Source organism: Aricia agestis, chromosome Z (genome assembly GCF_905147365.1).
Source record: "Aricia agestis chromosome Z, ilAriAges1.1, whole genome shotgun sequence".
Classification (NCBI taxonomy): Eukaryota; Metazoa; Arthropoda; class Insecta; order Lepidoptera; family Lycaenidae; genus Aricia; species Aricia agestis.
In genome coordinates, this window is record NC_056428.1 from 28,474,797 (window position 1) to 28,502,191 (window position 27,395).

At 34.2% G+C, this 27,395-nt stretch overlaps 1 protein-coding gene across 1 annotated transcript; it reads left to right on the forward strand.

The window, feature by feature from the left end:
- The first annotated feature begins 3,431 nt into the window (after positions 1-3,431).
- Positions 3,432-27,225, forward strand: LOC121738457. The gene is made up of 4 exons (XM_042130515.1): positions 3,432-3,543; positions 5,139-6,892; positions 22,437-22,476; positions 27,159-27,225. Exons 2-4 carry the CDS (start codon positions 5,149-5,151, stop codon positions 27,223-27,225), a joined length of 1,851 nt encoding a protein of 616 aa, XP_041986449.1. The 5' UTR covers positions 3,432-3,543; positions 5,139-5,148.
- Positions 27,226-27,395: the final 170 nt, after the last annotated feature.

A 27,395-nucleotide genomic window follows, 5' to 3' on the forward strand; every position in this document is an offset into this window, starting at 1 on the left:
TGGAACCCAATTTTTTTTGTTCGAAACTTTCACTGTTTCACAATTCACCCACCCATAGACATATAAGTTCTGTAATATGTCTTTCGTAAATTGTTCGTAAAACATTAAATCGTTTCAAAGAAACGATTTAATGTTTTACGAACAATTTACGAAAGACATATTACAGAACTTAATTTAAACTTAAGGAAAATTCTACGAAAGACTAGGCGGTATGGTCGAAAGACTATAGCCTGTGCCTTGGGCGCAAAAAAAATAATAATAATAACGAACACGGCTATGGTTCCGGGATTCGATTTTCGGGAGTGGCGGGAAAAGTAGAAAATTTTTCAGCACTGAAAATTTAATTTGATTTTTATTGTAAAAAGTTGCATAATTGTAGGATATTTGTCGTATTGTATATATTTTTTAATTGTATATAATTATTTCTTCGTATTGTTGGTAAGTTTTTTAATTATATAAAAGTCCCTTCACGGGACCAGGCGCGCCGCGATGTCTCAGCGGCCGTCCAAACGGAAGAAGAAGAGACCAATATCGTCTAGTTCGGTGGATGATCAGGCTGAGTCGAGTAGCTCTGAACAGTCTGAGCCCACAGAGGAATTTAGCAAATATGCTCCTTATAGAGTAAATGATTACAGCCGTCGCTATCCAGAGGACAGCGCAGCTGGATTTGAATTTGTAGTCTTCGTGGAAAGCACAGGTGAAACTCCTATAGGTACTCGCGACCTCATGGGTTTAAGTCGTATTTTCCAACAATCGATTAAGGGAATATCTTTCTTGAGAAAAATTAATAAATTCAAAGTTGGAGTCTATTTTAATCGGCCGAACTTAGCTAACGCATTTCTTGAAAATACTACTTTTTTACGAGACCAAAATTTAAAAGCAAGCATTCCAGCTGGTAGCACGGAGTTGACTGGTGTCATCAACTCCGTACCGACCGAAATGTCCAATCAAAAAATTTATAAAGCAATTTCGAGTAGTACAAAAAGGGTAATATGTGTACGTAGAATAATGAGAAAAGCTAAGGTTAACAACTGCTTTGAGCTGCAACCAACGCAATCAGTGGCAATTACATTTTCGTGCTCTACATCATTGCCTGAATATGTTTTAATAAATATGTGGCGATTTCCTGTTACGACATATTATATTCCACCAGTGAAACAGTGTTATAAATGTTTAAGATACGGACATTTAGCAAAGTTTTGTAAGAATGCAGAGCGTTGCTCGATATGTGCCGAGGCTCACAATTATAAAAACTGTACTCAAAGCCCAGATAAAGCTGTTTGCGTACATTGCAAAGGTAGCCATTTATCTATATCTGGAGAATGTAGAGTTAAAAAAATGAAAATAGAAGAAAATAAAAAAAAGTATACAACTACATCATATGCAGACCTTTTTAATAATAAATTACAAAATTTCCCTTCATTGAATGAAAACACAAATAGTAAAGACTTATTAAATGTACTTCTCTCAAATAAAAACGCACTTACGTTACTCACAGAATGTTTATTTTGAGTCTTGTTCAGAGTAATTAAAAGCTATTACTCTGAACAAGACTCAAAATGCAAGCATAAACTCACAGCTTCTTTCAGAAACAATAAAAGAAACTATAAAAGAAAAAAATAACAATCTTTCACATTCTCTGCCCAAGTAAATATTATGCAATGGAACAGTCAAAGCTTGCCAAGTAATAAATATGAACTACAAAAATTTCTATTAGATAATTCCATCCACATTTGTATAATTAGTGAAACGTGGCTCAAACCACATATCACATTTAACATGACAGGATACTCTATTGTGAGAAACGACTGTGGTAATAATCACAATGGAGTAGCCATATTAATTCATAACACTATAGTCTATAACAAAATTAATACATTTTATGATGATTCTTTACAAAATATTGTTGTTCAGATTCAAATTTTTCAGAAACAAATTTCGATTGTAAGTTTTTACAGCCCAGGAAGCTGTACTCCTGAATTTAATAAGAAAAAATTTAATGATTTAATACACACTATTCCGAAACCGATAATTTTGGCTGGAGACTTTAACGCGCATCATACTTTATGGGGTTGCGGCAAAGTTGACGCGCGAGGGAGAGATATTGTTGATGTCGCTGATGAGAATGATTTGGTTCTCTTGAATGATGGACGTCCAACCACTGTAGGGTCGCATAGATGGAAGCCAAATGCACTAGATTTGACTTTTGTTTCGGCGTCGTTAGCATTATTTTGTGAATGGCAAGTTTCTTCAGACTCGTTAGGTAGTTATCATTTACCAACTCTGACAACATTGAATCTTTCTCCATCATTCTCTCCCCATAGTAACTTGTCACAGACATTTGAAAGTTTTCCTCTTCACACGAATCTGAAAACAGTAAATTGGGATTTGTATGAAAAAACTGTTAATCAGAAATTAAAAAAAAATCAAATTGAAACATGCGATTTAATCGACAGTTATAATAGATTCTGTGCGCTTATAATTCAAACTGTTGATAAATGTGGCACATTTATCAACGGTTTGAATAAGCCTAAGTTCTGCACCCCAACTGCTAATTCTGTTTCTCAAAGTTCTGCCTGTAGTAACGTTAAAAAAAAAGTTAAAATTCCATTAGTATGGTGGAATGAAAAATGTTCCAAGGCTGTACATGATTGTCGTCAAGCTTATGCGCGGCTTAAAGCGAATTCTTGTATTGAAACTTTTGTCGAATTTAAGCGTCTTCAGGCGCATAAAAAACGCGTATTGAAACAAGAGCGAAGACTTTCTTGGGAAAACTTTTGTAAATCTGTTAGTAGATTAACTCCTATGAGCCAAATTTGGATGAAAATAAAAAAATTCAACCGAAGTTATACACCTAGAAGTAGTTTCATTAATAGTGAATGGATATTACAGTTTTTAAATAAATATACTCCAGATACAGTACCAAATAATTATAAGAACAGTAATTCCAATGTGACAACATCTCCAAATTCTTTTTTAGTAGATAGTTTTACATTTGAAGAGCTGAAAGCAGCCATAAAATCTCGTAAAGATTCTGCTTGTGGTCTAGATTGTTTATCTTACAAAATGTTTAAATTGTTAGACCTACTATCAAAACATGAGAAATGGCTTCGGCCTGATGAAAAACTTATTATTCATATTATTTATATCAAAGAATTGGCTTCGGCCTGATGAAAACTCTATTTCAGATGGTTAATATAAAAGAATTGGCTTCGGCCTTCACTATCATTCATTAAATAGAGAAAACATAGAAATGGCTGTATGGGCAACGCTCCCCTTGCCTGTCCCGACCGGGACGAATTAACAAAAAAAAAAAAAAAACGGCTATGGTTCCGTGTCGGACGTCGGTATGTCTACAATAAATAATACTAGTTTAAAGTAATCATAATACTAGTAATCTGTGATAGTAATCTGTGCGTGTATGACTCAGATTACCTCATTTTTGAAAAAGTTGTGCAACAATAATTTGTTTAGAGCAGTTCAGTTAGTCTTCAAGTAACACAACACGTCTACTAACACAAGCCGTAGGTTTACTACAATTCGGTAAGATCTTCTTTTTTATTTTAATAATAAACAGATGCACTAAGTATTCTATGTAATTAGTAGTACCAAATTATTTCTAGGTAGAAATAATTTAGTTCAATAGGTATTTAAAAAAAGTAGCTTTGAGTATTTGTATTCAATGTAATATATATATTCAATGTACCTATGAATAGGTGCATATTATACAGCAGTCCGCACTTATATTCGTTCATCCAGAACAAAGAGAATATTATAATCACTACAGTCATTTTGGTAACTTTGAATTGCAATTTAACTTTGAACAATACAATAATGTAATGTTCAAAGTTAAACCGCAATTCAAAGTTACCCAAAATGAGCGTACTTTTTACTCACTTTGTAAGTAGTTGTAGGGGAGGGGTATGTGCTAATTTTGTAGTCGCTCAAGCGTCATGGAGACCTAGTAGGTTTTTTACATTAGGTAAAACTGATAAAAAAATTATAACAGTGTTTTTTATTTCAGCTGTGGGTTCAGAAACTGCAGCCATTTTAAAGTTTTGAAAAAGAAAATATATTCAGAAAATTGCCTTTTTCGGTCAGTTATTATTATATTTTAGACAACAAGGACTAAATCATTTAGTTTAGTGCGAAATAATATCTGCGAAGCTCAGTTAGGAAAATATGAAGCTTTATTTTTTATATTTTAAAATGTCCCTATAGGCTTACCTAACCTTTGAGTCGTCAGTGCTTTTTAAGGAAGCTTCTTCGGGGTATACTTAACATCCCCTATTTTAATCTGACAAATCAGATGACATTTCAATATTACAAAAAAAAAATAACCCACCACGTGACAAATCTGATTTCTATACCATAATGACTAGACACATGTCGGAAGGCCTATAAGTACAAGCTTAATCTGACACGCTCGAGCTACTCCCGAAAACTCCTCTTCCCCTCCCCAACTATAAAGTTAGGGCAATTTATTATTTTAAACGAATGACTTATCTTAGCACTGGAAGCAACACTCATTTCGGGATGGACTAGGTTCTTTTAGAAAACCTGAAATATCTATAATTAAATAAGAATATTACCAAATAAGTATAACAATAAATAATTTAAAGTAATTTATTCAGAGACTTATTCTATTAGATGTTATCAGATGTATTTAATAATATTATATTTATAAATATAGCTTGAACTCCCAAGCGGCCTGATCAGGCCACGATAACAATTGAAAAAGTGTCTATGACATATGGACGGACAGACAGACAGACAGACAGACATCTGTCAGACAGACGTCTGTCAGACAGATAAACATGACAAATCTACAAGGGTTCCGTTTTTTGCCATTTGGCTACGGAACCCTAATAGCTATAATGTGCCTGGATTTCTCACGATCGAGGTAATATAATATTATTATAATAGATAGCATAATGTAAAGTAGTAAGTAGTTACCAATCACACACAAGGATTCCATTTCAATAAAGCATAGTATAATAATTGAGAAATAAGACCAATCATTTATCCACCCTTTTAAACAACAATTTTTCCCTTTATTAGATTTTCCTTCTCTGTTGAGCTTCCTTGTTTTATCATATTATAATGTTATTATTAACATAATGTTATTATTCTTACAGGGATATCACAATGATACAATTAAATGGAATAAACTTAGGACAAAGGCATTATGAACTAAATAAAAAAGTTGATGAATTATTTACAAAAAAAGAAAACTTTGAAAAAGTAAGTGCCAGTGAAGAAAAGTCAGATGTTGAAAGATTATTAAAAATAGATTTAGCAAATTTACATAAAAATTTAGAATACCTCGCTAACACTTTAAAATGTGGTGATCCATTGTACATTTCAAGAGCTTTAAAATGCACTGCCCTATTTGAAGATCATGTTATAATTAACCCAGAATATCTACATAGCAATATAATACCATTTATGTCTCAAAAAATGAAAAGAAAAATGTTAACCGCTATTGCCATGCATGTCAAGGATCAGGAAAGAGTGGACAGTTTCTATCAGTATTGCATCAATCATAAACTAAATGCTATTGCAAACAAGTTTGTCATAAATGCATCACAGCTTTGTAAGGAAGAATATTTAAAATCTCATATTGATATAGATGACTCAATAAAATTTGAGTTATTCTTTGGCAATTGTTATGATTTAATAGACAGACACATGAAGAGGAAAAAGTTGAATAATTATTATTGTAGAAGTGATTTATTCAGATTCAGTTACTTGTTTTCATCTTCTAGTGAAAAATATCTAAACTTGCTGGAAGAATACTTAGAAAATGAAAAATGTACATATTACAATAGCTATACGAAATTTGGACTACGAATGTCGAAAATTATAATGAAAAAACATAAACAAAGAGTTTTTGACAAACCTTGGTTATATTTGGGAGCTCTTAATAAAAGTATGATTACCAGGTATACTTCATCAGATGATGCAAAAAAATTTGCTGTTGCATTACTGCCCGACAGATGTAAAAATTTGGCTTGCTTTTGGTCTGATTATTCTTATGAAAACTACGCCTTTTTCCTGAAAAAGATTCCAAATAATGAGATTTACGCATTTTTAAAACAAATTTTTGCATCTAAATACCCTAATGAGATATTTGAGATGAATTTCTCATTCTATCGCTTAGGATATCATAAACTTATGACAAGTGAAGAAAGGCACGAATGGGCATTGAAACACATTGAACAAAAGAAAGAACATTTCGGACCTCTTAAAGACTACAAGTGGTACAAGTTCGTTAAGTTCAATAAGGCCTTTTTTGAAATCAAGAAATTAATTTATGTTAATAAATCAGCTGAAGTTAGGTCAGATCTCATAAATGTTTTAGTTGAATCAGCGTCACAGGAGGATGTCGAAGACTTATTGAAATATTATTATGAAAGACATGTCAATGAATCGACTTTACTAAAAGAAAATTTCTTGAACAAAATAATTGAAACCCACAATGTATACAAATTTGATGAAAAATGTTGGACCTTATTTATGAAACTTTTACATAGCTTAGAGGCTTTTACCCTAAACAATAATTCTGCCTATACAATTATAGCAGTGTTGTATAATATTATAAAATATAAGACCATACCTGAAAACTTAGAAACATTCTGCACATTTGGAAGATCTTTTCCTGGATGGATCAATGTTATCGATAAATTAGATTCGGAAGAAAAAGAATTAGTTTTCAACTACCTCAGAGAGCATTTTGCCAATAAAATCAAGCAGCTGATGGATACAGATTCGGAAAATCTGAAGAAAGAAGAAGTAAAAAAAGAGATTGTTTTGCTAATTTGGAGTACAAAAACTTTGATTCATACTTTTAACAAATCAAAATCAGATTTTCCAGAAATTGCAATGAAAGGAGTAAAGCTATATTGGGATGAATTTTCCTATGAAGGCTGGTTTCAGTCTGACAGTAAAAAACCTTTAGCCGAAAGAGACTTATTACGATTGCTTAAAAAGGATAAAAAATTGTTATTGGAAAAATTTCCTACAGATAAAGAATATGATATTCGATGCACTAATGTACTGAAGAAGATTAAAATATATTTTAATGATGATGTTGCAAATGTTATGAAAGATTTTTACGAGAAAAAAATGTTACAGCTATATGTAGAAAAAGATAGTTACCCAAGTTTCGGTCAAATAATATTTAATTTGATACAGCTGTCTGACGTAAATTTCAATACAAAATTATTGTCAGAATATGCTCCAGCATCACCTAAAATAGTACATGACGAGATAGACAGGAATTTATTAAAAATTCAAGAAGCCATTTGCAATTTCATGCATACATCTCGACCACCTGTACCTCTCTCTTGTGTACATATGTATTTAAAAGGCGATTATGTGCGTTTTTGCTTACCAGTTTTTAATTCGTATGCAGCGCATCTGCCATATCCCGCGTACTTAGAATTTATTGAATCGTTATTAGACTCCCCCGTCTCAATACAAAAACATGGGATACGCTTGTCTTTTGACTCCTATGAAACTGATAATCTGGTGGAGCTAATTACTAAAATATGGAACAAAACACAAAATGTATCATTACGATCGGTAATCTTTAAAACCTTGATAAATAAAATTCAACAAGTAAGCGACTGCGATCAGATAAAACTGTATGAGGCATTGAAAATGTTTATATCGAGTTTGCATATCGATGACTCAGAAGACATCTATAAGCTGCTATGGTCTACACGATTAAATGACAAACTTTTCAGTGACTTCCTGGAGGAAGCGTGGAACGCAGTAAACAGATTGCCCCTTGACAGCAGAGCGTATATTGAACGAAGATGTGAAGTAATTGGCTGTATAGAAAAACGTATAGGAGAGATTGATAAGAATATTTGTAAAAATATAATCAACGATCACATTAGTACTATGTTTGTAGAGAAACATATACTGGAACATGACGACACCTATAACATCAGCACTTTATATGGGAAAAAATGGAATTTGATCGCTAAATACATAACCCACTTTAACGATGATCAAGAGCTAGAAAATAGCGCAGAGATTCTTCAAGAAATAGTCAGTAAATGCTTTGATATATGGAATGAAACTAAAGAAATAACTGATCTGAAACAGCAGGAATTCATTGTAAGGAAGTTCTTGCATAACTTCTTGATTTCAATAAAACGGAATGTTCAATATAAACATGACCGAGAGCAAAAATCTCGGATCAATCCAATATACCAAAGCATTGTAAAATTATTTGAGGAATATTCACCTATTAACTATGCATTTATTGTTAATTTTAAGCTAGCTATATTATTTAGAAATATTATTGGTGATGGTAAATATAACAAAGACGTGGACATAATATGTTACAATCATTTGGATGGTGAAACTGTTGCGAAACAAATGTCTCAAGGAATAATCGATCTTTTAGCGGAACAATATTATCCAAGTCTTTCAAAAATCATTGCCGATATAGTGACTTCAAATATATGGGAAGTTACAAATGCCACAGATCTCGATTGTGGGCTTTTAACAATGATAGTCAGCCGCTACCTGTCGGAACAACCGAAGTATGACCTTCGTCTGCTCGCGTTACAGATGATACCTCTGGATAAGTTTATGGAATATGCAGACGAGTTCAACACGATCACTAAAAATGTTATATCAAGCAACGATTACGACCTAAATAGCTTTTTATACCACAACTTTATATGGAGTGACTTTGTAAACAGAATACCTCAATTAAATGTAAGCTTTAAATCGACTGCTCCTAGGTAGACTATCGTAAGCCACAAAATGGCAAAATTCGTTTTATTGTGAATATGCATAGAATTAAGTTAGATCTTTTAGGATATTCAAAAAAAAAAAATTAAATTCGATCTACAACTGCCTTTTTCTAAACGTAAACAGTAGTATGTTTCAAACGTCTCCGACGTTATTTATCGTTAGTCCCTCAAAGATAGTCTACGCGGAGTAATACGGGAGCAGATACTCGAATTTATACATAGTATGTATCAGTTGCGATTGTCTACGCCGGATGAACTCTAACGTAAACTATAGTTTGTAGCACTTACAATAGTTTACATTGGAACTTCTTTCGAAAAATATATAGCAAGTGTAACTTCCTTTTTTTTTTGTTGGGATTTTAGTAATGATAAATATCGTATGATAATTATACAATATTCTACTACGGAAACTATAATTTTTTATTTATTGTATCTATATCTTACTACGTTCTACGTCGTACTATTCATTAACATACGATATTTTACCACAACTATTATTTATGAAATTAGGGGCAAACGAGCAAACGGGTCACCTGATGGAAAGCAACTACCGTCACCCATGGACACTCGCAACACCAGAAGAGTTGCAAATATGTTTTCAGGTCGTATTGGTCTGGAAATACTGCTGGTGGCAGTTTGTTTCAGTTTTACTGTGAAAGAATCATCAAGGTGATGAGGATGGTATATTTCGATGGCGAAATGTTGCAGGAGGTGCGATTACGAATAATAATTCCTCGGAGCACCTCCTATTGATACAGCAGCTGCTAGAAGATGTAGAGCGAAGTTACATTTGAGGGTAATTACCCTCCAAGGGGTCTAGCTTGTTTGAAACACTATGGCTGTCTTCAATCCAAGCTATCTTTCGTTGATTACTATCCAGAGGGAATAGTTGGTATTTTGTCGCCCGTGCCTATAAGAAAATGACATCGTTAGAGCAGGACGCGGTATTCTCGTCCGATTGTTTGAGTCTTAAAACGGTTTCGTAGTAGGCCCACAGACTACAAATAATTAATAAATAAGGGTATGCGCGCACGGGCAACTTAGTTGCTCGGCGATTTATTTGTCTCTTGATGAAGTCTAGGAGCTAGTATGAAAGTGCGCGCATGTAGCGATGCAACTCTGGGCAACTTTTTCATTGCTCTGAGCCCGCGACGCAACTGTCTTTCCCTATTGGTTTCTATGCAAGTGCGCGCACGGGCAACAAAAAAGTTTCCGACCGGCCAGTTGCCACTCGACAGCCGCTGCGTGAGTTTGTGTGTACTTGCAGCAATGAGTTTCTAAAATACTAGAGTAAATACTAGAGTACTTTCGACACTCATTCTAAAGTAACTAAAAAAATTTTTTGGGTATGTTCTCAATTTCATTAAAAATATTTACAGACTTACAGCTGGATATCTCGAATTCCGAGGTTCCTACCTAATTAAAGGCTAATTTGACTGGACCAAGGTTTTTACGTGATAAGGTAGCCGGCTCATATAAAAATTGCATCGTTATTATAGAGACTCGTAATTCAAAACAGTGTTTTTGGGAACAGCAAACATAATATTTTTAAGGTTTATAATAATTATGCGTAATGTTTGCCTCAAAAGTATATTTTGCAATGATTAAAGGTGTTAAGTACATAATAAGTATTATTAATTTTGTTGTTTCATAGTTTTAAAATAATAACTAAGTATTTAACAAAAAAGTAACTTTTACGCTACGAAAAATATAGTTTTTATTATTCGTAGCTTTTACGATTTTAAGAATAGATGTGGTGTTTTATACTAAATTGTTATTATGTAACTTATGTAAATATTAATAAAATATCAATAATATCAGTCCTGGTTTCTTTTTTCAATCCTTTTCAAGTTATATATATATATATATTATATATTGGAGTGAAACCTCATACAACAAAACAAAAATTTCGAAAATCGGTTCACGAACGGTAGAGTATGAGGTTTCACTCCAATTTGGTCCCATTTTCACAAAAGTGATCACCTGATGATGGGAACCATGAGTAATTGAGGGAACTCCTCGAAATTTATATGGAAACATATTATGGTGATTTTGGTTTTATGAAAAGCATCCTAATCATATGCTACTAAAACGCAAGGTTTTGCACCTATGGTTCCGAAGATACTAAGAGTATCTACTCCGGATTCATTATAGATACAAGTTTGGGGCTTTAGGCGCTGTTTTAAATACTGAAAGCATATGCTACTATGCAAATTACAGTCATCATCATCATCATCATTACCACGACAGGTCACAAAAATTGAACACACAAATTCAACCTTAACTACAGAGCGTCAGGCACACATTTGACGTTACTTCTGAGAAGTAAGTTGCTTCGATATTAATATAAGTAACATAATATCGCCTGTCTCACTTCCATACAAACGGTGCGAAATCGCCGATATACCTACTATATACCTACTATTCTGAAAAACAACCTAATTTCAACCTTTTGCATTGCGTCAATCGAAGTGAACACGTGTTAAAAGAAACAAAAGTAAACTGGCAGATTGAAGCGAGACGGCAGACAGTTATTGTACTGAACGCTAATTCAGTACAATAACTGTCTGCCGTCTCGCTTCAATCTGCCAGCTTACTTTTGTTTCTTTTAACACGTATTCACTTCGATTTTTTTAAATGTAAGTATTGTTTAAAATTATCTGCAGCTGATAATATTAATATATTTTGTATGTGTGACTGTTAACAAATTGTAATAAAATAAGATACGTAGAATTATATGCAGGTGTGTTATTCTACGTAAGTATAGTAGGTACGCGATGGTTTACTAGGTAAGTAACTGAAAAGAGTGAAGAGTGAGAGTGAAGTTATTATTTTTAACAAAAAATTAAAACCGACTTCCAAGGTAAAAACAATAACAACATCCTTATAATATGACTAAAAAGTATTAAATAATTTTCCCTATCTAATCGTGCCTTTTTCCAAATTCGGCTAAAAATCAACTGTTTCTGTACTTACTCAATCTTTATAATTTTGAAGTCGGTGCCAGTTCCAAAAGTTTCAAATAAGTATTCTGGCAGACTGAAGATTCCGCTATATCAGGTACCGACTTCAAAATGATGAAGATTGAGAACTTTACAGAAATAGTTGATTTTTAGCCGAATTCGGAAAAGGCACTATTAGATAGGAAAAATTTTTAGTAGGTAGGTATTTGTTGCTACGGCAACAGAAATACATAATGGATGAAAATTTCAACTCTCTAGCTTCTATCGTTCTTGAGATACATCCAAGAGACAGATAGATGAATGCTCCAAAAGGGGGTGTTCTTGGAAAAGTCGAAAGCAGAAATTTGTTTGGACTAGTTAGGAGATAAACATACTAGAAGTCCTGACCCTTCCGAAGTGAGCCGGAGGGGAAAGGGGAAAATAAGGACCAATTTTAAAAAATTTTTTTTGCCTAATTTTCGAAAACGGTGCTTCGCACTAAATTTTAATATACTACATAGTAAAAGCTAATAAAATTCTCTACAACTTTGTCCTTTACACTTTGTATCTATCTCCAATCGTTACTTACCTATGAGCTTCTAAAAGTGGTCGATTTTCAAATACACACATCAATACGACCTTAGGATATTTGTATTTTCTTAAATAAGTATCTAAAATTTTTGAAGACAGTAAATTTTCACAGAATTCTTAATTATATGTGTAATTTAATAATTAACAATAAAATTAGAATATAATCAAAATTTAAGGGGGGCTCCCATACAAAAAACACAACTATTGGCCTATTTTTTCTCTATAACGGTACGGAACTCTTCGTGCGCGAGTCCGACTCGCACTTGGCCGATTTTATTGTAAACATGGTATCAAATTTGGGCAATCTATACAACAAAAAAAGAATTTTGAAAATCAGACCACAAACAGCAAAGTAAACATTAAGTCCTCCTTTTTTGAAAGTCGGTTAAAAAAGTATCTAAGATGTTGTTGTAAGGTATCAAATGCCAAATTTCATTGAAATCGGTCCAGCGGATTCAGAGATTAGCCTGTACAAACAGACAAACAAACATACAGACAAACAGACAGAAACAAAAATTTCAAAAACAGTTAAAATGTGTTCTACTACTCTTCTGACATGCCTCTGACTCGTTCACTAAAAACACTGTATTTATAACTCCGCAGTGAGTATGCCATCCACGGCCGGATATAGAAAGATCATTCGTCCTATTATGTGTTACCATCATCGGTCTCCGAAGCTCATGAAAAGCAATCTGCCGCATTTGCCAGACTGTAATGTTGGAATACAAAATAGTTTCTTCTTGAATTGGAATACAAAATGGTTGCTTCTTATGATTTATGACTATTGCGAATATATACCTAACAAATAACGACAAAAAGCTTTAAGAGGGTTTTTAGTAAAATAGACGAATGACGACTATAAAATAGACTTTAAATTGCAAAGAAGACTGGTCCCCATACCATATCAAGGCACAAAAATGTATTTTTAGGTAAAAATCAATTAGTACTAGCTAAAAGCCGAGCTTTGAGGCTCGCTTCGTTTTTTGCCGCGGTAATAAATTTTTTTATATTTTAATAGTAACCAAACCTTGAGTATCCGATGATAACACGTCTACATAATATATACAAACTTTACTATATTAAAACACAAATCAATCGGGTTTCGGTAAAGTGTACCACAAAAATGCTCGTGTGGGATATAATAGGGTTCACTTCAAAATTCCTGATAGGTTTTTAGATATTCTTTCATAGAGACTTTGATGGGTGTATTTTATCAGCAACGGTCGATCCAAGTTACAACGTTTTGTTACCAACTAGCGACTGACTTGCCCATTATCAAAAGTCTAAGGATCAGAGAAGTTGATTCCTAGACAGATGGAGGACCTCTATAATAGTTTGGTCGTGTTACGTCAAACCCATCCGACAGATCACAATCAACATTGAATTGACATGATCCGACCAAATGACGTTGGTCTGTCAACTGCCTAGGAATCAATTTCCTCAGTGGTACTTCCAGCAGACTTAGAACTCTTGGAAGCTGTTTTCTTTTGACATTGTTCTCTTTATTTCGTAAGCCTTTGATCACAAAATGAAGAAAACTGTGGTCAGTCACTGAATGTTGATTAAAAAGTATTATAGGTACTTCTATGAGATTTGAAAACTTTTTGCGATGGATAGATTGCTTGAAGAGACTTGGCTTTTCTACATTGAATAGTTTTAACTTTTAGTAGAACGTTCAAAATAAAAATAAATATTTTTGATACAATTTTGTGACAACTTTAAAATATTATATTTTGTTTAATTATGAATAATATAAATAATTAAATCTATACTAATGTTATAAATATGAAGAATTTGTATGTTAGTTTGTTATATCTTAAATCAGGTCTAGCCTTTAATAATAATAAAAAAAAACAAAAAACCCGAAAAGCTCGAAAAACCCGGGTTCCATTTTTGAAGCCCGGGTTTTTAAGTGGGCCCAAAAACCAAGGTTTTTCCGAGTTTTCGAGTTTCGGGAAAACCCGGTCTCGATGCCCTAGGCCTATGTACCGATTTCAAAGTAGTGAAGACTATAATATTATGTACATAAATAGTTGGGATTTTGACGAATTCTGGAAAAGGCACTATTAGAGAAAGAATTATTTAATACTTTTAAGTTAATATTCTTGTTTTTACTTTTTACCTTGAAAGTCGGTTTTAATTTTTTGTAAAAAAATAATAATTATGCTTAAGAGCTCACCTGACTCTAAAAATCAAACATCGTCCTTCTCTCTTCACACTCACGCCCGTCTTTCCAGGTGACAAAGGACGACGCGGAATCATCGCCGAGTTAGTTTTACTTGAATAAAAGACGAACTATATAGATTATGAAAAAAGTGTTTTGAGCAAATTTAGGTTTTATCAATACCTTTTTAGATATTAAAAAATATTAAAGAAAAGACAGCAAACTTCGGAGATCCAAGCAAAAATGTGTCTAAAACAAGGTTTTTTGTAAAAAAGAAACTATCGAGCATTTTTTGAGTAATCGTGTTTTCGTCTTGAGCATTTAATCTTTATGAACTGAAGTTACTTATGTCAAAAAATAAGTTTTCTAGACCGTACAGATTTTGAGATCTAGGTTAAAGTACGTAGTCAAGTTAGGGTCATATGGGCTCTTAAGGGATTAATGGTATTTTGTAGAAACAACGTTTCGTAAATCCCACCAAAATTTAGAAATTCTCTGTGACAGACCTAAACTGTGCCTAAACTGTGTCATAAAAACTCAACTACAGAAGTTAGTACTTACAATAAAATTCATATATTATGAAATATGAAGAGTCAACTAAGTATATAAAACGACTACATAAATATAAAAATCTAATCCAGTATCAAGTTTTCTGTTAATCGGTCTAGATATTGAGTAAAATAGTTCGGCGACAAGCCACCAAAATTGGAAATCGCCTATTTATGTTTATTTTCTTGGAAAATGATAATTATTTTTTAAAAATAAGGATACTGCCCAAATTATAAGCGTTATGTTTTACATTTAAAATCAAAAATGAAAACGATATCCTGAAAAATAAGATAGTTTTCAGCCTTGCCGCGTAAAAAAAGCGGTTTGGGAAATCCAGTCAAAGATTTGTTGCCATACAACTTTTTAATACATTACATACAACTTTCAATGACCATGAGGTCATTGAAAAGTCATTGAAGATTTTTCCTTAGGTTGGGTTGCACCAGAGGCGTGGTTAAAGTTAAAGTTATGGTTATAGTTAAGGCTTAATTTAACTTTGAAGCTTACAAACCTACGCGTCAGTGACAGGGGACGCGGTACGCGATACGGGAGCGTCTGCAACGCGAAACTGGCCGTGCACACCTGTGCGACTACGACGCGAACCGTCAAACTTCTTGTTAATGAACAGTCACTGAAGACGCGCGACTTTATCTGGTGAATGCTAATGCTAAGATTTGGAAGGTGCAGAGGAATAAAACACGTCCACAATGGTCAAGTTGAATTAATTCCCTATTCCTATTCCCTATTCCCTAGGCGCCTACCACACGTGCATGCTTGACTACAGATATTTTGCTTGCGCATGCCGGCTTGAACACTGAACATTGTGCGTGTAGTTGGTAAAACTGTAGTACGCGCAAGCCCCATAGTTTGTCTTGTTGCTTTTTAAACTTGCTTGAAATTCAGGCATGCCTTCGTGTAGACTTGTCTGCGCGTGTGATTAGAAGTTCAGTGTTCAAGCCGCTCTTTTTCAGTCAAAATATGGTGTTAAAATGCGCGCACACTGTTACAAAATGGCAGATTTTTATAATTCAATGAATTTCAGTTGCAAACTGACGTTTATAATATAAACGTCAGTTTGCAACTGAATTCATTGAATTATAAAAATCTCTGCTCGCTCTGTGGAAGATCAAATCGAAAGATTATTCTGACAGAAATAAAAAAATGCATATGAAAAAAAATATTTTATTTATGCATTATCAATTTTGTTACTAGCAAACACTGGCAAATTAAAGCAGAAGAAATAGTTCTTCATTGAGAAACATTGTTTATACGCTGACGATCTCGGCAAGAATGTGGCTTGCGCATGCATGTGGTAGATTAACTGTGACCGGAGAAATTGACAGATGACAGCTGGTCCAACAAGGTTATAAATGAACGTGGGCGGGGGGCGCTGCTGGTAAAGGACAACTGTCAAACATTTTTGTATGATGACAGCGTTAGTTTTTTCGCCACGTGCATTTAAAACCATGTCGAGCTCTATGGTTATTGTTAAATATGGCGTCTTGATGGCGTCCATTTTTAACTTTAACCAAAGATTTGACATTTTGCATTGTAGTTAAACTTACAGTTATAGTTAAAGTAAGGCAAGAAAATCCGGAAAAGTTTTTTATGTTTTATAAAAGACCAAATAAGCTATCATTCATCTATTTAATGTCTTCAAAAATTGTAGGTAAGGGCCTTATCACACTGTCGATAAGCGAGCGATTTGAAAGCGACGCGACTGCGCAGCGCACACGCCGCGATTGCGCGGCGTGAACGTAGCTTGCCTTTTGCGTTTTGGACACTCGGCAGCAAAATGGATTCTGACGTCACTCCTTAGACGAGTCTACTATATAATATAATCTGTGTAGACGAGTGTACAAAATGGCGTCCACGCCACGCCGCGACGACGCTGCGCTGTCGCGACGTGCACGCCGCGCAGTCGCGGCGTATGCGCTGCGCAGTCGCGTCGCTTTCAAATCGCTCGCTAATCGCCAGTGTGATAACCTTATATATTTAAGAATATACAAATATCCTAAGGTCGTATTGATGTGTGTATTTGAAAATCGACCACTTTTAGAAGCTCATAGGTAGGTAACGATTGGAGATAGATACAAAGTGTAAAGGGCAAAGTTGTAGAGAATTTTATTAACTTTTACTATGTAGTACAATAAAATTTCGTACGAAGCACCGTTTTCGAAATGTAGGCAAAAAACAAAAATTGGTCCTTCTTTCCCTTCTCTCCCCTGCGGCTCACCTAGGGGTCAGGACTTATAGTATATTTATCTCCTAACTAGTCCATACAAAGTTCTGTAGTCAAAATTTCTGCCTTCGACCTTTCCAACCAGAATCATTCGTTTACTAGGCTAAAAAGGATATATGAGGTATTTAATATTATGTATTTACTATTTACATAGGCACATACTGGTGATAAAGCAAAGAGGTTCGCGTGATTTTTTTTATTCAGTCGTATCATAAAAAATATTGAAAGACACTGACTGGTTAAATGTAAACATTGGCGATTTTGTGAGTCATCTATGACTACGTAGATTATTTCATCTTATGCGCAAGTTGTGCAATAAAAATTTCATTTCAATGCAATATTGTTTCACTATTCTGTACATGGGCGTACCCAGGTTCTGGTCCAGGGGGGCAAATTACCCCGGTTCTGGTGCCAGGGGGGGGGGCAAATTACCCAGATTCTGGGCCAGGGGGGGGGGGGGGGGGGGGGAAATCAGATTTTTTCATAAGCTAGGTGTTAAATAAAAAAATAAATTAATAATTTTTAGTTGTAAAAATATTGTATTGCAAACAAATGGCAAAAATTCGTATTCTTAATTTTCTATTTTTAAGGATAAAAGTACTAGATAATATACTTAATAGGGACGTCAACATGATCCTCGGTACATCCATCTGTACAGTACTCAAGTCTGTGTTCAACAATACACAACACGTCCGCAAACATAAATCATACGATTAGTACCTACATTCCGGTGAGCGTTTCTATTTAATTTTACTACTTAAATTATTATATTTATTGTTTGAGAATTAAGTAGTTAGTAAATCTCAAAATCGGTTACACCCGGTGTACATCGGTTTTAGGGTTCCGTGGTCAACAAGGAACCCTTATAGTTTCGGTCTGTCCGTCCGTCTGTCTGTCCGTCCGTCTGGTCTGTCTGTCTGTCTGTCTGTCTGTCTGTCTGTCTGTTTGTCCGTCTGTCCGTCTGTCTGCCCGCAGTTTTGCTCTCTAGACTAGGACCTACAAAGCTGTAATTTGGCATAAATACACATAACGAAACGGTACATAATAGGGTATCTTAAAAAATATATATTTTATTTTATACAGATAAGGAATGGATTTTTTTTCGCGCCCACCCCATCGTGTGGGATATCGTTGGGTAGATTTTTTAAAAATATTATGGGTATTCATAGATCATATTTTTCTAATTTAGAGAAGCATTTGTGAAATATTAAGTTTTAAAATAGAAAAAATCATTAGTGTCCAGTGTCCCCCTCTTCTACCAGCTAAACGGTTGTTCCTGGAAATGTGAAAAAATTATCGGGAGTAGGAGATATGCTGAATTTAAAAGGAAAACTATTACAGCTGCTAAGAACACTTCATAAGTTATTGAGTAATAGTCGATCAACTAAAAAAAAAAATCGGCGAAGTATATAAATAAACTTTTCGTTCAAATTCATTTATGTTGTTACAAGTGTAAAATACGTTATAAATGTACATGCATTGACCATACAAAAATTATCAAAAACTAGCGGAACGGAACCCTTTATAGCGCGTGGCCCGACACGCACTTGGCCGGTTTTATACATCTACATTCTACGAATATATCCCCTTCTTTAGAAATTTGTTAAAACTTAAAATACCAAGTTCCAGCATAACAGAACTGGCGAAGGCGATCAGCGTTCAGCACCGTGTGTAATACACGTAACACGAACCATTTGCAGCTACTTTTGCTATAATGCGAAAAGCCTTTTTCCTCAACCTATTATATTAAGTAATAGATATAATATTTTTATGAATATATTTGTATAATGTAGTTTAATATGTTATGTATGTAGTAAATTTTTAGTGCATGTTTAGTTTTATTAAGTTTTTATTATTCTCTTGTGTACTATATCTATGTCGCAGCCAACTAGTTAAAATAGCCGTTCAATCAAACAGCTAGCCCTATGACTGAACAACGCCATTCAATCACACGTCTAGCGTTTTAATTGTATATTTCAGTCGCTCAAAACGTTCACCACTACATCTGATTCAAAAGCAGCCGTTTGATTGAATTAGTTCAGCGCTCACCACCGCGGCGCTAGGTGCGTTTTGTTTACAATAATATGGTGTCAACTAGTCGGTATTTTTAGGTGACTGTATTAAGATATTTTTCGTAAATATATGTTACAAGTGCTATTAAAGGGACAGAAATTATGGGGCACATACGACTGAATCAAAATTTAAACAAATATTCAAGTATGAAATGCATCACCAAGGTATTTATTGCAATTGTGTTCAAAATGAGTTAGAATATAATTTATTCTACTTGTTATCATGGCGCTTGGTAATAATAACACTAAACTACTGGTCACCTTAGCTAATTTGCCATTTAACCAGTTAGCTAAGCATCGTCTAGCTGTAGTGTTGAACGTTGCAGTCGACAAGTCGGCTAAACGACGTATAGCCGTGTGATTGAATGGCGCTGTCCAGTCAAAGGGCTAGCTGTTTAATTAAACGGCTATTTTAACCAGTGGACTGCGACATCTACCAAGCCTCTATTAATGTATAGTGTTTATTAAGCTAGTTTTAAAAAATTGTACATAAAGAGTTCAAGTAAATATATTATTTTGGCCTTTTTGCTCGTAATCAATAATGGTAACAGCCAACAGCTAGACACTTGAAATATTTACAACATTCTTAATTATAAAAAATGAAAATAAAATTTAAGTGGGCCTCCCATACGAACATATTTTTTTTCCTATTTTCGCTCTATGTATAACGGCACGGAACCATGCGTGGGCGAGTCCGTCTCGCACTTGGCCGAAAAAAAGGCACTTTCTTACTGTTTCTTCGTTCAATTAATATATTGTGGCATGTTTGGGTCTTATTCTTTAACATAGGAGCACAAATAAACAGTAGTTATCCCGTTTCTCTCACTATTGAGGCAATTGAAATCCTCTTGTAAATTCAAGCCAGGCACTTGAAATTAAAAAAAAAAATGTTTTTTTGTTGCTGCTATTAATGACATAGAATTTTAAAGGAGGCTCCCCTAAAATAAACGTAATTTTTAGGGTTCCGTACCCAAAGGGTAAAAACGGGACCCTATTACTAAAACTTCGTTGTCAAGGCTGTAATCAAGTACGGTAATAGCTACAGAGTTGAAATTTTCACAGTTCATTATTTTGTATATATATACTCTGTTGCCGCTAACAACAAATTTTCAATTGTTTTATAAATCGAAAAAAAAAGAATTTTAAGTCAAGTTTTTTTGAATATAATATTAGTTATTATGAAGTTGCATTACTGGACTTATTTGGATTTTTTTATACAGTAAATATTATATCTGGACCAATACGAAACCTTCAAGAAGAGAACGAATTCCTTCAAGAAGAGAAAGGCCGGCAACGCACCTGTAACTTTTCTGATGCTGCAAGTGTCCATGGGCGCCGGTAGTTCCCACTTCCCATAGCTTCCCATAAGGTGACCTGTATTCTCATTTGCTCCTAATTTTATATTAAAAAAAAACCTAAACGTACCTCCGAAACGGTTTACTTATTTACCTCCACTGTGTTTCGTTAATAGCTTGGTTAAGTGTCTTAATTACCTAATATTGATACAGGCATATCACAATGATACAGTTAACTGGAATAAACTTAGGACAAAGACATTATGAAATAAATGAAAAAGTTGATGAACTTTTCACACAAAAAGAGAGTTTTGAAAAACTGAATGCTATCGAAGAAAAATCTGACGTTGATAGATTAATAAAAATAGATTTAGCTAATTTACATAAAAATTGTAGAATACTTATCAAACACTTTAAAGTGTGGCGATCCGTTATACATTTTAAGAGCTTTAAAATGCACTAGCTTATTCGAAGATCATGATATAATTAACCCAGAATATCTACATAGTAATATAATACCATTCATGTCTCAAAAAATTAAAAGAAAAATGTTAACTGCTATTGCCATGCATGTCAAGGATCATGAAAGAGTAGACAGTTTCTATCAGTATTGCTTCAATCATAAACTAAATGCTATTGCAAACAAATTTCTCATAAATGCATCACAGCTTTGTAAGGAAGAATATCTGAAATCTCACACTTATTTAGATAAGTCAATAAAATTTGAGTTTTTCTTTGGAAATTGTGATGATTTAATAGACAAACACATGGAGAGGAAAAAGTTAAATAATTGTTATTATACAAATGATCCATTCAGATTCAGTTACTTGTTTTCATCTTCTGCTGAAAAATACCTAAAAGAAAAATGTACATATTACGATAGCTATAACAAATTCGGACTACGAATGTCGAAAATTATAATGACAAAACATAAACAGAGAGTTTTTGACAAACCTTGGTTATATTTGGGGTTTCTTGATAAGAATATGATGACGCATTTCTGAAACATATTTTTGCATCCAAATACCCTAATGAGATATTTGAGATGAATTTCTCATTCTATCGCTTAGGATATCATAAACTTATGACAAGTGAAGAAAGACACGAATGGGCATTGAAACACACTGAACAAAAGAAAGAACATTTCGGACCTCTCAAAGACGACTACAAGTGGTACAAGTTCGTTAAGTTCAATAAGGCATTTTTTGAAATCAAGAAATTAATTTCTGTTAATGATTCAGCTAACGTAAGATCAGATCTCATTATAGTTTTAGTTAGATCAGCGTCACAGGAGGACGTCGAAGTCTTATTAAAATATTATCATAAAAGACATGTCAGTGAATCGACTTCGATAAAGAAAGATTTATGGACAATATTTCTTATTACCAAGATGTATATAAGTTTAATGAAAAATGTTGGTCTGTATTTAGTAAACTTTTACATGGCTTAGGGGCTTTTATCCCAAAAAAGAATTCTCCCTATCCAATTTTAGCTGTGTTGTATAATATTGTAAATTATAAGACCATACCTAAAAATTTAGAAACATTCTGCGCATTTGGAGATATTTGGCATAATCCATAGCAATGTAATTCATACGGGTAGATTGGATTTGGAACAAAAAGAATTTGCAACTACCTCAAAGAATATTTTGCCAAAAAAATTAAGCAGCTGTTAGATACAGATTCAGATAATCTGAAGAAAGAACAAGTAAAAAAGAAAATTGTTCTAATGATTAGGAGTACAATAAGTTCATATTTTATTTTCGGCAAATCAATATCGGATTTTCCAGCAATTGCAATGAAAGGGGTTAAGCTGTATTGGGATGAATTTTCCTATGAAGGCTGGTTTGATTGTGACAGAACAAAACCTTTTGTAGCTGATCTATTACGATTGCTTAAAAAGAATACAAAACTGTTATTGGAAAAATTTCCTACAGATAAGTAATATGACATTCAATGCACTAATGTACTGAAGAGGATTAGAATATATTTTAATAATGATGTTGCAAACGTTATGAAAGATTTTTATGAGAAAAAAATGTTACAGTTATATGCAGAAAAAGATAGCTACCCAAGTTTCAATAAAATAATATTTAATTTGATACTGTTGTTTGACGTTAATTTCAAAACAAAATTAATGTCAGAATATGCCCCAGCTTCACCTAAAATAGTACATGACGAGATAGACAGGAATTTATTAAAAATTCAAGAAGCTATTTGCAATTTCATGCATACATCTCGACCACCCGTTCCTCTTTCTAGTGTACAGATGTATTTACAAGGCGATTATGTGCCTTTTTGCTTACCAGTTTTTAATTCGTATGCAGCGCATCTGCCATTATCTGAATCATTAGAATTTATTGAATGGTTATTAGACTCCCCGGTCTCAATTCAAAAACATGGGATACGCCTGGCTTTTGACTCCTATGAAACTGATCATCTGGTAGAGCTAATTACTAAAATATGGGACAAAACACAAAATGTGTTATTACGATTGGTTATCTTTAAAACCTTGATAAATAAAATTCAACAAGCAAGCGACTGCGATCAGATAAAACTGTATGAGGCATTGAAAATGTTTATATCGAGTTTGCGTGTCGATGACTCAGAGGATATCTATAAGCTGCTATGGTCTACACGATTAAATGACAAACTTTTCTGTGACTTCCTGGAGGAAGCGTGGAACGCAGTAAACAGATTGCCCCTTGACAGCAGAGCGTATATTGAACGAAGATGTAATTGGCTGTTTAGAAACATGTATAGGAGAGATTGATAGGAATATTTGTAAAAATATAATTAAAGATCACATAAGTACTATGTTTGTAGAGAAACATATACTGGAACACGACGATACCTATAAAATCAGCATTTTATATGGGAAGAAATGGAATTTGATCGCTAAATACATAACCCATTTTAACGATGATCAAGAGCTAGAAAGTAGCGCGGAGATTCTTCACGAAATAGTCAGTAAATGCTTTGATATATGGAATGAAACTAAAGAAATAACTGATCTGAAACAGCAGGAATTCATTGTAAGGAAGTTCTTGCATAACTTCTTGTATTCAATAAAAAGGAATTTTCAATATAAACATAGCTCAGAGCAAAAACCTTTAATGAATACAATATTACAAGGCATCGTAAAATTATTTGAAGAATGTTCAACTATGAACTATGCAGTTATTGTTGATTTCAAGATAGCGATATTATTTAGAAATATTATTCGTGATGGTAAATATAACGAAGACGAGGACAGAATATGTTACCAGCATTTAGATTGTGAAACTGTTGCGAAACAAATGTCTCAAGGAATAATCGATCTCTTAGCGGAACAAATCTTCAATCAAAACCCAGTCTTTCAAAAATCATTGCCGATATAGTGACTTCAAATATATGGGAAGTTACAAACGCCACAGTTTGTAACTTCCCATATATCCTTCCCACACGATTGTGGGCTTTTAATAATGATGGTCAGCCGCTACCTGTCGGAACAACCGAAGTATGACCTTCGTCTGCTCGCGTTACAGATGATACCTCTGGATAAGTATAAGGAATATGCAGACGAGTTCAACACGATCACTAAAAATGTTATATCAAGCAACGATTACGACCTAAATAGTTTTTTATACCACAACTTTATATAGAGTGATTTTGTAAACAGAATACCTCAATTAATGTAAGCTTAAAAAATATATTCCTATCTTTTATTCGTACTAAAAGTTCGTATTTTGAGTTCATATACCTATACTAAATGGTGTTTCTCTACTCACTACCTGTCACTACTGCGGCCGTCAAAGAGGCAACATAACAATAATAAAGCTTAGGCCAAACCTACGCGACCAAGCGACTGCGAAGCGGGAGCGTCAAGTTGCGTCAATTGTCAAATGTGTGTTTTGTAACTAGACTTCTTTTTTTAAACCATTCGACAACTTGACGCTCCCGCTTCGCAGTCGCTTGGTCGCGTACGTTTGGCCTAAGTTTAATAGTCTGCAATTTTTTATATTGGATGTGCGCATTGCTTACACCCAAAATTTTTCTAACTGTGGGCTGCATGCCACGTAATATGTACCTGTTTTATACGTGGGAGAGCCCTTCCCTACCCTCCCCAATTACCCTATTCCCTCTTAAAAGGCCGGCAACGCACCTGCAGCTCTTCTGATGCTGCGAGTGTCCATGGGCAACGGAAGTTGCTTTCCATCAGGTGACCCGTTGGCCGTTTGCTCGTTTGCCCCCTTATTTCATAAAAAAAAATACTTTTTAAACAACTTACAAACGAAAGCTGTTGAAAAATTCCCGATATTTTATATATGAAAAATATAGCATAGACCTGAGGCATAGACTTTGTTAATTGTATCTATAGAAGAAAATTTTATATTGTTACTCGTAATTTAAACTGTTTAAAATTTTGGATAGGGCGGAAATATTGTAAAGGTTAATATTAATAGTATTGTGTCTCAAAAATATTAACTAACCATGATTTAAGATGTTACGTAGATATACATGTAGATATTATATTTTGTAGTTTCATAGTTATAAAAGTGTTTAGAAATAAAACAGTAGATAACATTAAAAAAATTACGAATTAAGTTAAGTTATTTTATAATTTTACTAAAATTGCATTTACCAAGTTATACAACATGAGTGGTGAGACATGTTCAATACTTAAGGAGAGTACTTTGTACTCGGTTCGCATTATAATTATGAACTTAATGTTTTTCCGAATTTCCCAAAAATAAATTATGAATCATGGACACTAAGTAAATTACGCGGCTAAGCAAGTAGACATACTATGCGGCCGGTTAAAAAAACACCATACCGCTCGCGCTACCATCCCGCGCGCGGTGTCCATGCGTTGGGTAAATAATTATTACATTTACTCAGTGATCAATTGATATTATTTTTTTAAATATTTTTTATCATGTAATATAATAGCCAAATATCACGTTCTCGGATATTGAACATATTCACCAGTCACGCAGACCCACCAAAAACATGAAATATAACAAGGAGCGAAGCAAAATATCGCATAGCTATGCAATATATCTGTCGCAGCCGACTGGTTTAAATAGCCGTTCAATCAAACAGCTAGCCCTTTGACTGAACAACGCCATTCAATCACACGTCTAGCTTTTATATTGAATATTTTAGTCGCTCAAAACGTTCTACACTACAGCTGATTCAAAAGCCGCCGTCTAATTGAAGTAGTTCAGCGCGCACCGCTGCGTCGCTAGGTGCGTTTTATTTATAATATGGCGTCAACTAGCAGGTGTTTGTTGGTGTTTGTGGTTGTTTTTCGGAAAGAAAGTAGTTAATAAAAGTTACAAGTGTTATTAAAGAGACAAAAATTGTGGAGGCACACGAGTGAATTAAAATTTCAACAAATATTCGAGGACAAATTACGAGATTATGAAATGGATGGACGCAGCCTCCCGCAAAAGGGGGGCTCGGGGGGCGCAGCCTCCCGCCAAAACAAAAACAAACCAGTTGACTAAGGTCGTCTAGCTGTAGAATTGAACGTTGTAGTCAGCAAGCCGGCTAAACGACGTATAGCCGTGTGATTAAATGACGTTGTTCAATCAAAGGGCTAGCTGTTTGATTGAACGGCTATTTAAATCAGTCGGCTGCGACATATCTATCGTTAAAAGTTTTCAGATCACATTCAAGCCAAGCCTCCAACTTATTTTGTAATTTAAATCAACATTCGGTGAAGGTATCAATAGTCTTCTTTATTTTATAATTATTATAGCGACTCGACAATGAGCACAAGAGAAGCAAATATAAAAGAGTTCATACTTACACAGACGGCAAACGTAAAGTGTTTTTACTTTTTACTTTTTTAGTAATATACCCATACAAATTTACGGTACGGAACCCTATGAACGCCAGTCCGACTCGCACTTGGCCGGTTTCATAATTTTTCCTTTCATTGTGAATAAAAACCTATCCGGGTACCAAATTTCAAGGTTCTGAGTCTGCCAGAAGTACCTTAGAATTTTGAACCGCTTCAAGAAAAGTATGGTGCGGCCGTGCCTTTGCTCAAAAGCTTGGCTGGGGCACTGCCGTGCCCCCAGATTCTTATAAAATTATGATTGTTTATAAGTAATCTATACTCGTCATACTTATTATCTTGATAAGATATTGTAGTTAACTATTTTGTATTTTTTTCATTTTATCTGTACATAGAATAAAAAAGATAATAATATCACTCGTTGTTTTAATTAGGTACATAATACATTCCTCAGATTATCGATTGTTTGCTGATTAAATTCGTGTAAAACTCTGGAAAGACTATATGATTAAAACATGTCTCTGTTCAGGAAAGTAGTGCAAACAGCAGGCATATAACAATATAGGTAATATACTTACCTAACACCTAAGTCCTAACAGCAATCTTGAGAACACAAGTACATGGTAGTTGATTTAAGATTTTATAAATATTTAAATTAACATTTTAAATATTCAAGCTGAAATCTATCGAAAGGTGATATATTTGTGGGCAGTGTACGATCAAAAAATTGGTTTCATAGGAGGATGGCGGACATGGGCGTAGCCACACTGGGGCAAGCTGGGGCGCTTGCCCCACCCTGGCTCTGACCTATAAGGTGTCTAACTAAACAATTTTTTTTCAACTACAATCTTAATATCCATAATGCCACGGCCGCAAAAAATTAGTCGACATGAAAAAGTGAGATCAGAAACAAAAAGCGCGCACGATTTGGCGCGCGGCGGTCTTTTGATAGCGAGCCGTATTACCGTAGAATAAC

What these genes read in the sequence shown, in the direction of transcription:
- LOC121738457 (XM_042130515.1), top strand. Translation starts at nt 5,149, where the DNA reads ATGATACAATTAAATGGAATAAACTTAGGACAAAGGCATTATGAACTA. An exon ending in TCCAGAAATTGCAATGAAAG is followed by an intron (nt 6,893 to 22,436) that starts GAGTAAAGCTAT and finishes TTGCAATGAAAG; the next exon opens with GGGTTAAGCTGTATTGGGAT. An exon ending in GAATTTTCCTATGAAGGCTG is followed by an intron (nt 22,477 to 27,158) that starts GTTTGATTGTGA and finishes TTGGTTTCATAG; the next exon opens with GAGGATGGCGGACATGGGCG.